This window comes from Callorhinus ursinus, unplaced genomic scaffold (assembly GCF_003265705.2).
Source record: "Callorhinus ursinus isolate GAN/ISIS: 27379988/994484 unplaced genomic scaffold, GSC_fseal_2.0 scaffold20, whole genome shotgun sequence".
Lineage (NCBI taxonomy): Eukaryota > Metazoa > Chordata > Mammalia > Carnivora > Otariidae > Callorhinus > Callorhinus ursinus.
The window spans coordinates 21,399,483-21,412,499 of record NW_027397082.1 but is presented as its reverse complement, the minus strand read 5'-3'; the positions used below and the strand labels follow the sequence as shown (position 1 = coordinate 21,412,499).

At 52.7% G+C, this 13,017-nt stretch overlaps 1 protein-coding gene across 1 annotated transcript in view; it reads right to left on the bottom strand.

The window, feature by feature from the left end:
- Positions 1 to 13,017, bottom strand: part of PYROXD2 (pyridine nucleotide-disulphide oxidoreductase domain 2) — a 29,033-nt gene that overhangs the window by 3,674 nt on the left and 12,342 nt on the right. The window contains 11 exon segments of the mRNA XM_073904344.1: positions 1 to 45; positions 2,220 to 2,377; positions 2,615 to 2,648; positions 2,650 to 2,701; positions 4,003 to 4,137; positions 4,543 to 4,683; positions 6,686 to 6,808; positions 6,904 to 6,964; positions 8,838 to 8,909; positions 8,912 to 8,990; positions 11,334 to 11,486. The exon segment at positions 1 to 45 is cut by the window's left edge and continues 4 nt beyond it. Of these exon segments, the coding sequence (XP_073760445.1) occupies positions 1 to 45; positions 2,220 to 2,377; positions 2,615 to 2,648; positions 2,650 to 2,701; positions 4,003 to 4,137; positions 4,543 to 4,683; positions 6,686 to 6,808; positions 6,904 to 6,964; positions 8,838 to 8,909; positions 8,912 to 8,990; positions 11,334 to 11,486 (1,053 nt within the window).

The following is a 13,017-nucleotide window of genomic DNA, read 5'->3' as shown; positions in this document are numbered from 1 at the left end:
GGGGGGGGGGTCCAGCGAGGAAGGGATGCAGAGTTCGGTCAGAGGCTTGCCGCAGTGGGGAGGAGAGAGGGTCAAGGTGTGAAGAGAAGCAGCCGCCCCAAGGGAAGGGGCTGGGAGTGGCTCCAAGGGAAGGGGCTGGGAGTGGCTCCGAGGTGACAGGGACCGGGGGAAGGCAGGCCTGGGGCGAGATGAGGGGGTGTCTGCGAGGCTGTGGCGGTTGCTGGCCCGCGCGGGCTCTGTGCCCCCTGAGACGGCCCAGACCACCCGGGAGGAGCTCCCAGCCTCGGATGCACAGCCCCCACTCTCAGGTCCCACGTAGTCTCCCTCGACCTGCGTGTCTGTCCCCACCTGCCTCCACCGCCGCCTGCACTGTGACGGGCCCAGCAGACAGCACACGTGGGGGAAGGGGCCAGGCCCAGGGCAGCAGCTGTCAGGCGGCCGATTTCAGCCCAGGTTACCCCGTCTGCACACCTTGCCCTGAGCAGCCTGTGCAAACCAGAGCTGCTGGGGCTGCGGCCACCCGACAGAGCCCTGACGGTCTCCCGCCCCTCCCCTGCTTACAATGCCATGTCTACTTGGAACACACTGCCCTCCAATCTCCAGATATGACCCCTTTCGAGGCCGCGTGAAACGCCCTCTCTCCCTGCATCCCTCACTTGCGATGTGTCCTCTGAACCTGGATGTCCACTAGGCATCTCCAGAGTCACTTGTCCAAACCCAAATGCCTAAGGCCTGCTCCTCCCCCCACACAACAGGTTCCCCTTTTTTATAAAGACAAACACCTTCTTCCGGTGGCACTTCTTTTGCTCACACCCCACTTCCTGTCAACAGCAAATGCGGGCAGCTTCACCTTCAAATACCCAGTTATCTGGCCACTTCTCGTTACTTCCGCCGTCCCCACCCTGGTCCAGGCCACCGTCTTCTGTCCCTTGGATTCTGCAGTAGTCACCAATTGCAACAGATGCCTTTTTTTTCTCCCAATAGTGGCCAGAGTGGTCTTTCCAAAATGGAAGTCAGGCTCGGCACAAACTTTCCGGGAGTAAAAGCCAGGAGTGGCTGACAGGGCCCAGCTGCAGCTCTGGGACCCTCGCCATCCCCCTCACTCCCAGGTTCTCTTTCTCCAGCCTCTCTGGCTACATCCCTGTGCCTCCAACATAGCAGACCACTCCGCCCCAGGGCCTTTGCACATGACTTGCCCTCTGCCTGGATGTTCTTCCTCAGATATTTATAAGACCTTTATTCTCATTTCCCATGGGTCGCAGCTCAAACACCATGCTTGTCAGAGACGCCTTTCTTTCCTGACCTCCTTATGAGAACCATTTGCTCCTCTGACCTATTTTTCTCCATACTATCAGTGCATGTTTGTTGATTGTCTTGCATTCCACCATAAAAGGTCAGTGAGCTGAGGGCAGAGGTCATGTTGACTTTGCTTGCTGCTCTGTGCCTGGGTCCCTGGACCAAGCCTGTCACAGAGTAGGAGCTCCAAAATATTTATGAATGAATAAGTGGACATTGCCTTCTAGCCTTCTCCCAGGGCACACACCCTCTTTACATCATGCTATAAGTATTTGTGTGCCTGCCCTGTGATAAGCTTTGTGTCTGTTTCAGGCCCCTGCCTGACCCCTAACTCCCCTAACCCACACTCAATAGAGAGTCCCACACAGAACAGGTTTTCAACAACCTTTGGTGGACAATTGACAGTACGGAAAGATACTTGCTCCTGAAACATCCCTGCCTATCTCTGAAGGATGGAGATTCAGCTGGGCTGGGAGGTAGGAAATGCTTTTAGAAGTTTTGCATGAAGGCGGCTTATCAGAGAAGAGAATATGGAGCAAGGAGATCGGATGAGTGTGTGCCCTCTGATGGGCTGCTGAGTCAGACAGACCTCTTCTCTCCCAGAAAGCATTTTCTCCAGTTCTTCCCAAATGCCAGGGCTGTTCTCTCAGCAATCCTTTGCCCCTTCTGCAAATCTGTGACACTTGGCTGCACTGCACGCTACTCTTTCTTGACTCTTCATCTGCCCTGGCCCACGGACTTACCGCCTGCGATGAACTTCCTCTCCTTAGAACGTAAGTGTGGATTTAGGTAGATCCTAAGACACTGTGACTGTTAAGCACTAGGAGGAAGAGGCGCTCCTCTCTGTGTCTAGACAGTCACCCACCCCTTCCCCAGCCCGTGTGTGTAGGAGTGTCCCAGGGGACACAAAGCCCAGGGCCTACCCACCTGTGGGGAGGCAGGCCATCCATGGCGTCTTCAAAGGCCCGGTGGAGGAGTGTGTCTTCACAGTTCAGGTGGATGGGGCACTGGTGATGGGGCAGTGGCTGGCCTCCGGGAGCACTGGGGGCCGCCAGGAAGTCAGGCAGCCTGTCGACAGCCACTGAAGGACCCAAGAAGAGGCGAGGGCCCAAAGGCCTTGGTGCTTGGCCTCCAGGATCCTCCTTCTCTGCCCATCACCCTGCTTACCCAAGGGGTGGATTGGAAAGAAAAAGTATGGGGGGCAGGGTGGAGGCGAGGGAGTAGAGATGATGATATAAGTCAGCTTTTCCCAAACTGGGAGATTTTCTCACTCAGATAACGTCAAAAGAGACAGCTCTGCAATCTGTGAGCCTCTTACCGTTGATCTTGGTAACAGGTGACTTGGTGTCCAGCCTGGGAGATCCTCTCCACGAACTCCTTAGGAAACCATTCCTGGAAGAAGGTTCTGTGAAAAGGCCTGGGGATGGCTGAGGCCCCAAGGGGGCTGCCTTCTTCCTTTGCTCAGGGTGGTCCCTCAGCCTCCACTGCCAGGACCTTTCTATCCTTCAGAGCTCAGCCAAAGCAACTCTTCTGTGAAGGCCTCCTGGATCCCGCCCCCCGCCCCCAGCTCATCACTAACCACCTCTTCCTTTGAACTCTGCCTGAGCAAATGTAAGTGGTCCACACCAACTCCGACTTTGGATGTGGCCCGTGGGCTGAAGGCCCCTTTCCTCCTCCAGTCTGTAAGCTCTTGAAAGTCTTGATTATCTCAGAATTATCTTGACAAGATGCTTTTGAACCGATGTTTGTTGAATTTTCTTAGTGGAATCACTCAGAAAAAGTGGTGCCTTGTCCCCCCAAATAAGTCCCAAGAATGGTTGGGAGCCCCATACTCACATACGGATTATCATATGTTTTGGTGACAGGGGAGGTGCGATCAGTTGCAACACCTGCCCCCAATCCTCACCCCTCCCTGTACCCGCACACCTTTGTAGTCTCTTCCCACTGTGACCCTGGGCTTGGGGCAAGGTGTACGCTAGCAAGTAGGATGCAGACAGAATCCTGAAAAACACCTGCGTGAGTGGGTTTGCTCGCTTTTGCCCTCTGCCAGGTTGGAGAACATGCCTCACTGATCATACTGGAGGATGAAAGACACACAGAGCAGAGCTGGTCAACCTGGTCATTCCAGCAGAAACGGTCTTGGACTAGCCATAGCCAGCCCGCCTGGGCACATGAGCAAGGCCCGCCAGGATAGCAGGGCCCACGTTGACCCACAGCTGATGGAAGGTGCCTGAGCAAGCCCAGATCAGCTGAACTCAGCCAGGTTCAACTGAATTCTCCAGTTCTGCGTGCTAAGTCAGTATTTCTCATTAAATGCCCAGAAGCTTTGTGGTTGTTTCACGCAGCATTGATACGGCCATAGATAACGGACACAGACGGTGGAATCAGAGTTGGTTAGAGCAGCGAATCAGGGTGGTAGGATAACTCTGGGTTAAAAGTCAGACCTGGGTTCTAACTCTGGTTCTGCCAATTGCCAGCGGCATGGCCTAAGTCACCTCATTCCCCTGGACTTTTCTCCCCACGTGCGAGGCTTCTTCCCTGTTTGCTACCTGCCTGTTAGGTAAAGGAGAGAAGGACTGGCTTCCCCTAGTGCAGAGAGAGTGGGCACTTGCATCTCCCGCCTTCATGTAGCCCTGGCGCCCTTGACCAACACCCCCCCCGCTCCCCCATCTTGGCAGACATCTTGCTCCAGCCCCCAGGCCTCACCGTGGTGTCAGCTTCAGGAAGCTGGCCTGTGGGGATGTGTTTGACAGCACCACTTTGCTCCTCACCTCCGAGCCATCTTGTAGCATGACTCCTTGGACGCGCCTTTCATTGCTCACCAGCACTTTAGCCACTGTCCAGAGCCCACCAGAGCGAGGCCCCGGAAACCCCCCAGGAAAGAAAATACAGGTTGGATCTTGGGGGATTTCCACTGTCTGTGCTGCTCCTGGGCGCTCACAGCTTCCGCATCTGATTCCACCCTGCTGGGCTCTGCGGCAATGTGGTGAAGCCTCAGCCCACCCACTCCAATGCAAAGGCTCGGCTCGAATGGGGGCTAGGGGCCAGAGCATTCAAAGGGGGTGGTCAGAAGAACTGGGACCTGGTTGACAGCTGCTCAGCCATTAACAGGCTGCACAAACTTAGCCCCTTGATTCCAAAGCCCCACTTTGTGCATTGGTAAAATGAGGAACCCTCTCTCTGAATTTGACATTTGGTTCCAATACTGGGATCCCGGCAAATAATCGGGGTGGGGGGGAATTCACCTTTTCAGTGAAGAGGCTTGCTCCGTGTGCGGTGGCTGAGCTTGAGATGGCATCAGAGAGGGCACCCATGCCGCCCTGGACATAGCCCCAGGCTAGCTGCATCTCCCCCAGGCCCCCCATCACGTGATGGAGCAGCACATACCTGAGGACAGACTACTGGGGTCAGTGGTTGGAGGTGCGGTTTAACTCCCCAGAGCTCTAGGTGCAAACAGTCCTTTCTTTCTGGTACCTTTAGCCTCTCCCTGTCCCCATGCTGCCTTTCCCATCAGCCTTTAAATGGGCTCTAGGCTCCTGTAAGGCCTTTTGCCTCACGCCCTACATTCTCTGCCCATGCAAACCCGTCTGCGGGCAGAGCTTTAGCACCAACCACGCGGCGGCGATGCCCAAACCCGCAGCCCTAACTCTCTCCTGAGAGCCAGCTACCCCAGAGATCCCCACTTGAGTGGGGTTTTTTGGCTGGCAGCTGAAACCCATCTCTTTCCCCATTCCCCAACCTGTTCTTCCTTCATTCCCCCCATCCTAGTGACGGCAGCTTCCGTCTCCCACAGAAAGCTGAGGGCCAGTCGTGCGACTCGAACACGTGCCTCACCACCTCCATGCCATCGGGCGCCATCAACCCTGCCTCCCAAAGAACTTTCCAGTTCCCCCTCCCGGAGACCTCTTTCCTGGTCCCGGCCTGTCCTCTCTTCCTTCCACTCCTGCAGGGGTGTCCTCCTAGTTGGACCACCTTCTCCCACTCTTTCTTCCCTGAAGACCTGGAGCCCCATCGCAAGCTTAGCCAAGTCCTGCCACTTCTCTCCTTGGATGCCTTTGCCGGCTCAGCATTGCTCTCAGGGGCCTGGCCAGTTTCCGGACACGCCTCCAGGGCTCCTGCCTCATCCCCCAACAAGCTCCCCCTCTCAGCCTGCACTCCTGCCAAAGCAAACCTCCCCATGGTCCCGGCTCAGCCCCCAGCGTTTGCACGGGCCGATCCAGCAGCCTAGAAGCCCCGTCCTCCCTTGTGTCTGTTTAGCTAATTCCTCCTGTCCTGAGAGGCTCAGATTAGGTGTCTCTTCCTCGTGGAGGCCTCCTCTGATGCTGGACAGCATTGCTTCCCTGCCCCACCCGCATCCCAACCCTCACAGAGCTCCACTATCATCACTTGCTCTTTGTCTACCCCTCCTAGGAGGGTCTCAGTGCCCTTCATGCCCTGGCCCTGCCCCTGGCACAGGTAAGGGCTCCATCAACATTCACTGGAGAAATTAATGAAGAAACAAATTACTTAAAGGCGCACTTCACACACTGGGCAGTAGCTACGCCTCCCGCAGAGTCACAGAAAAAAGGACAGGAGGTCCCAGTGGAAGATCCAAACTGGCTGGTGGATCATAGAGTTGGCCGAGGCAGGGCAACCATTGCCAACCCCCCTTTTCCATGGCCCTGGGGAATTTGGAGCTGGCTTAGTGTGTGCTGAAAAACCACTTCCAAGGGTGGTTCTCATCCTTTGAGAGAAAAGCCACACTGACAGCTTCTAGCTGCATCTTCTGATGCACTGGAAATGGCCCAACCCTTGGCAGCATCCTCCATCCCAAGACACAAGCGCACACACGCACACACACACCCCCTCCCTCCCTGCTCCTACCAGGGGCTCATTAAGTCACACCACAGGGGCAGACTTCACTGGGTCTTGCTGCCCCCTCTTGGCTTGGCTGTCAACAGCCCCCCTCACAGAGGGAAAGGAGTGCCCCACCCCCACTGCCATGAAGGCACCTGTGCGTGCGTGTCCTGGGACCCCAGGGGGTCAGAGGGGCAGTGGAACTTTGTGGGAGGAGAAGAGCTAGAAAGAGGGGAGAGAGAGAAAAAGAAGCAGGAAGAGGAGGAGAAAGCTGTTCATGTTGAGCTATCACAGTGGGAGAGAGGCTTTTCTCGCTGCAGCATTAGGGAGAAGTGGCTAAGAAGGAAGATTCTGGAGGGTCAGCTGGGAATCAGCTCTGCCACCACTAGCTGTGTGACTTGGGGCAAGACCTGTCCCTTCTCTGAACCATGGCTCTCAGGTGTTGCTTTGAGGGTTCGATGAGTGCTTGGCTTCATGCCTGGCTCGCTGGGAGAGCTTGGTGAGAGACAGCTGTTCGCACTCCTGTTGGGAGATTCACTCCGCTCCGCTGCACCCCACCCCCTGCCCCGCACTCACCCAACTCCCCGGAGTGTGGGGACTTGTCATGGCTCCAATCACAGCATCCGTGGCCAGAGTGGCTTTTAGAGGCTCGGACTCAAACCACTAATCCAGCACCCGGGATGGCAAAATGGCAGGGAGAAGGGCATGGGGCCCCGGGGAGAGAGTCCCCCTCACTGTGGGGCCCAGCCGGAGGCTGGGGAGCCCCTCACCTTTGTAATTGGAGCTGTGAGGACCTGGTAATACTGGGGCAGCTGGGCTCCCAGCACATGACCTGAAAGAGAAGACCCATAAAACATAAATTGAGACAGGAAAGAAGGAGTCATTCCAATGTGTGGTATCTCTGTTCTCATTTCTTTATCTGTAAAATGGGAGTAATATTTCATATCCCCAAGAGCTACTCTAAGTTCTTTGGGAAGCTACAATAGTAGCTACTATAAGCCACTCTGAGTAGCTACAATAAGCTACTATTTCATGTCCCCCAGAGCTATATAAGGAATAAATGACATGTGTAAAGTGTTTGCAAGTTCATAGGCACTGAATAAGTTCTAGTGGTTGGAATTATTTTTGGAAAAATGTTAACTTGTACCTTAGTCCCTTACTTTGAATTCTGTAAGGCCCATCCCCTAGGAGGTAGCCACCTAGGCCGGCCCACAGCTCTGAAGCTGATTCCCACTATCTCAGAGAATAACTGGGCAGTAAGGCCCCGAGGGCATGGATCGTGATCTCTAGCAATTTTAGCCCCAGTGCCTGGCTTAGTGTCTGGCACATAGCACTTGCTTAATAAATTTTATCGCATGACGCTTCTTGGACTGGTCCTCTGAGAGGCAATGTCTACTTGTGGCGTTTGTGATAGATTCTACTGGCTCTGATCCTTCACTCCTCCCCGTAGCCACACACTTTTTCCCAGCAACTCTGCAGTACCTCCCACTGTAGCTGGGATGACCTGCCCTGCTCCTTGAGTCTGGGCTCACCCACGTGATTCGCTTTGGCCAATGGGATGTTTACAGATGGGAGGCAAACAGATGCTTGAAACTGGCCCACACATTGCACTATGCTTCTGCCATTGACGTAAGATGGCCATGCTGGGACCAGCCTGCTGCTTCCAGGAGGAGGGTGGGAAGCACCTGGAGCACAACTAGCCTGGCTGATATGCCCCAGCCATAAACCCCCATGTGAGACCACACCAGACTGGACTGTGCAGACACATGAGAAATAGAGGTTTATTTTTACATGCTCCTTGAGTTTTGTGGCTGTTACACAGCAATTTTTGTAGCCATAGTTAAGTCATTCAGCACTTTTCTAGAATGCAGAAGCTAACCTGGTCTTCATATCCTGGAAGAATGGTAGAAAATAGCAGCATGCTTGGTGAAATGTCCCTTCTCATACCCGTGGCAGACATCCCCAATTCATCACAGAATTTTTTCTTGCTGAGCCCAAATCTAACATCCTTCCTGTATGGGGGCATCTCTCCAAACTCTCTTGGCCCCTCTCTCTTATTTTAGCCACGACTATGGTGACAAGCTCCATGCAGGCTTCAATCAGCTTCACACGGTAAAACCTGACAGCATCTCACCTCAGATCTGTGGGACGCGCCTCACTGTTTCTTCCCCAGGGTGTCTCTGGTACCATGACAGGACGCCCACAGGAACCCACTTGGCACCCATGGATGCACTGCCCAGAAGTTAATGTTCCAGGTGGGACTTAAACCCCATGGGGCACTCTTTGCCAGTGGGGGACAGAACCTGATGGATAAATGTTTCCCTTTTTTTCTCAGGGGAACTGTCCTGACGTGCACTTCATAAGGCCGCCTGGGTGGTCCTCCTGGGATCTAGCACCTGTCACATGTGGTAGTAGCCAGCACAGTAGCACACCCTGGGACTGAACCTTCCTCTTTCCAGTTTCACTCCCCCTTTCCTTGGGGTCACCCATCACAATGAACTACGTGCTTACAAGCCTTCACTTCAGGCTCTATTTCTAGGGCCGCCAGGCTAATATCTGCTCAGCAGAGTGCTCTGGAAAACCCCTATTCATGGACGGCAGTTGGCAGGCTTATGAAGGTTCAAGCTCATGTCCAATCATCAAGAAAATGGGCTCAACATCCCGAAGGTCACTCATCATGCCTGATGCCTGCGCTTTGGACTTACCTGCCTGCAGCAGGGGCTTGAGCGTGGAAAGTGACTGGAGCCTTTGCAGCAGGGAACCCCTCTGGAAGGCCTCATGTCCACGGGGAAAGCGTCCAGCAGAGGGTCTATGGCTAATGTCAACCGATTCATGAACGCCTCATATTTGGGAAAGGCCTGGAACAGAGAGCTCTGAGTCAAGGCCCCACTGCTTAGCATTCCACGAGGACATTGCCCCCATGCTCTGACCTCCATCCCGTCCGCACATGGCCTGCGGCTCCTACCCAAGCCTCGGTGGCTCCTCAGCCCTCACGCCCAGCCTTGGCTCAGCTCGGCCATGGAAAATTACTCCCAGTTCCAGGCCTGTGAGCTGACGTCAGCACTAGGGGAGGCCAGAGAGATCCTAAGCAGATGAGCCACCAGGGTGGTGGCAGGGACAAGGGGTTATGCTGGCTGAGACCAGCTGTCAGCCACAGAAAACTGGCAAATATCCTAGCATGTGGTCTCTGTGATAAACCAGAAAACCACTTAAAATTTCTTCTCTCTGTCCTGTCTTTCCACATATTACTGGTGGAAGTAAGATCTCTTCCCCTGTATTGCAGCATGATGACTGTTCTTTCCTGGTCTGCAAATCTATGTCCTCTTGACATACACAGAAACAGAAGCCTACATCACTTCACCCAACAAGCCCCAATAACAGAATCCATTCCTTTTCTCTCTTCTCCTTTCTCCTTTCTTTCTTTCTTTCTTGCTTTCTTGCTTTCTTGCTTTCTTGCTTTCTTGCTTTCTTGCTTTCTTGCTTTCTCTCTCTCTCTCTCTCTCTCTCTCTCTTTCCTTCCTTCCTTCCTTCTCTTTCAGAATCCATTTCAATAGCATGGTTAGAACACACACCTTTCCTTTGCTGGGTGGGCGACAGGAACATGGATGGATGCCTGTGCCACTGGCAGCCCTGTCTTGATCCCCAGCCCCCAGCTTTCAATTTTTGGTTCATCTATACTAATGAATATATCCATAGAATTTTAATAAGGTTGCATAAAAAAAAGTTCGGCACTGAAGTATGTTTGAGAAGTCTTGACAAAAATTACTTTAAACCGCCTACAGTAGGCCCCCCACATGACAATCTGAGAAGACAAGATCAGAAAAGGATTTCCTTACTTTCCACAGTGGAATGTGGCCCCTGCCTCCTCCTGTGGTTACTAGCATGCCAGCCACTGTCCACCAGGCCCAGCGATGTGGCCTCGTCCTGAATCCTCTCCAGTGCACTTGGGCAGTTCAGGGTTTCGAGGAGAGGGTGGAGGCCCTGACTCCCAACCCATTGCACAGAAAAGAAGCCGTTTCAAGAAGCAAGCTCCCCAGGAGTTTCTGATCATCAGCCAGCCTTAGAAGCCACTGATTGAGGAGAGATACTGTGGGGCCATGGTTCTCTGGGTTTTACCCAACACTAGATTACAAAAAGCAACACATGTGGCTTGTATCAACCTGGGTTTCTTATGAAAACGTCCTCAATGGGATAGGAGTTCATGCTGTGCCTTCAGCTCGTATTTAGGCTTGGTACAAAAATATGTCCCTTCCCAAAGAATCTATATCTGCAAAACCAGTCACATCACGTCCATAACATTATTCAATGGCTCATATACATGAAGCTACCCAACAAATTCCTTATAATGCAATCCCAAGAAAAAAATGTGCATTCTCCATCAGACGTATGTCTTCCTTCCACCAGACCTGCATGCTCTCATGGACAATTTCTTGCCTTGGGCTGCCAGGGGATTGATGCCAAGTCAAATGAATATTTATTACAATTCTCTTGTCCTAAATACTTGATCCAGTTCATTCTATCCTTAATTGTCTCTGATCCTCCCTTCATCATTCTTTTTGGCTTCACGGGCTTTAACATTGATAACCACCTAGAGTTCTTTCCAAAAGCAAGAAAGATGGAAAACGCATACAGTATAAGTACATACCAGTGGATACCCTTTTGAAATTCAGCTGGCTGAGGCCACCTGAACAGTGGCCTCATACTGAGCACACACAGGTTTGAGGGTGTCCAGTGTCCACTGGTCTTTTTTTTTTAATATTTTATTTATTTCACAAAGAGAGAGAGTGAATGAGAGAGAAAGCACAAACTAGGCCAGGGGCAGAGGGAGAGGAAGAAGCAGGTTTCCTGCCGAGCAGGGAGCCCGATGCGGGGCTCGATCCCAGTACCCTGGGACCATGACCTGAGCCAAAGGCAGACGCTTAACCCATTGATCCACCCAGGTGCCCCCAGTGTCCACTGGTCTTAATCAGTGTTCTCCATCCCCTTCTCTTCGAAGCGCCAGAGATCGAAGGCTACCTCAGACTGGAGCCCTCCCAGGGCAGGTGGAATGGCCTGTCCAAGGCCTCATGGTCTTTGGACATGTTCTAGGATGACTCTGGACAACATGTTTTAGGATGCCTCTAACCAGGCCCAATTCCTTTCAAGAGCCACCTACAGGCTGGCGAGGGAGAAGGAGATCTGTTGCCGGTCCCTTTCCCTACCTGGGCATCTTTCTGTGAGAACTGGGCAATCTGCTTCTGGTTTTCCTCCATGTCTGTGCCCAGAAGGGACCTGGGCACCTTGCTCCCCATGCCCTCTTCTGGCATTGGGGTGAAGGAGTAGCGGTTTCGAAGATGAAGCTTCAGCCCGTATTTCTGCAGAACATAGATAGCATAGCAACATTTTAAGGGGTCTGTGTCCTCTGCCCTTGACCCTTCTCTGATTGTGTTTGCAACCATTTAGGTACCTGCACACAGTTCCCCAAGGCAGGTGGTGCCGCTTCTTATTTTTTAATGTAAGTATATAAAAAGCGCTCTTGCCCAGGCATCCTTTGGCAGGCCACGTCACACCACACCATGCCACGCCGTGCCACGTCAATCCACACCATACCATACCACACTGCACCATGCCACACCATGCTACCCTGATCACCTCACAACAACGGGAAGCATACCATCCTCGTTGTACGAATACAACAGAGGCTCAGAGCAGGGAAGTAAGTTGTCCGAGGTCACCTTAGGAGGTGGATCTAGGTTTCACAACCACATCTCTGTGACTCCAAAGCTCTGGCCCTCAGCACTAGTCTATAACTACCCCCACTTTGGAAATAAATAATTAAAATGTAGAAGGACACAATTACATAATGGTTATGTGAAAATCCATACTTAGAAGGTAGATAAATTATTCACATCAAAAAATTTTATTTACTTTGCAGACTCATTTACTCCAGGGTCACTTTAAATGGAAGTTCCCTCGATGTATTTAAAATACGATTTGATTCACAAATATTTGACCGGCAAACAGAACCTTCCAAGAGCACAGCTGCTTCTTTGATGGGGGTACAGATAGAACAAAAGGGGCCTGTGCTGGCCCCAAAACTTAGACTTACTCTCCCCCAGAGACGTTTTTCCTGAAACCACTCTACTGAGGTATGACTGACTGAAAGCTGTGCGCATTTAACGTGGTTAGCCTGATGAATCTGGCATCTAGAGCTTCCTTCCCAGCTCCCTCCCCTCTGCGCCAGCTCTGCTCACATATCACCTGAGCAGCAAGGCCTCCCTTACACACCCAGCACTTCCTGCCCCCTCAGCCTGCTTTCTTTGTCTCTGAAACCCTCACGGCCACCTGGCTAATTGCATAGTTTCCCCGTCTCCCCCTCCCCCCCGCCACCCCCCGGGGTAGAATGCAAGCTCTGTGGGCTCAGGGGCATAGTCCCTTTGCTCAGTGCAGTATCCCCAGCACCTGGATGTACTGCAATCAATACGTATTCTGTTGACTGAACAAATGAACGCCACGTTGCAGACAGGGGACATGTCCAGAGACAGAAACAAGATCTGTGAGGAGAAGTTCTGGAAAACACAAGGAAACCAAAAAGGCCTCTCCAACAATGACAGCTGAAGTTTCCCCAGGCCAGAGATATTCCAGATGGCGGGATTGCCATGGGTGGAGCATACTGTGGAGGTGAACCCAAACAGTGGTAGGGGCTTGGGCTGGGACACTGGCAGGGTTCTTTCTCACACCAAGACGGGGAAAGCTGGAGGAAGTTCCAGCCTGGTTCCTCTCAGGTTAGTAAACTCTTTCTCACCCAGGAAGTATCCTTAGTTTCTCCTTTTCCTCCCCCGTCATCCTATCCATCACCAAGTCTCACTGGCCCGGTCTCTCCAGAAGTTGTATGCTTCTCTCCAT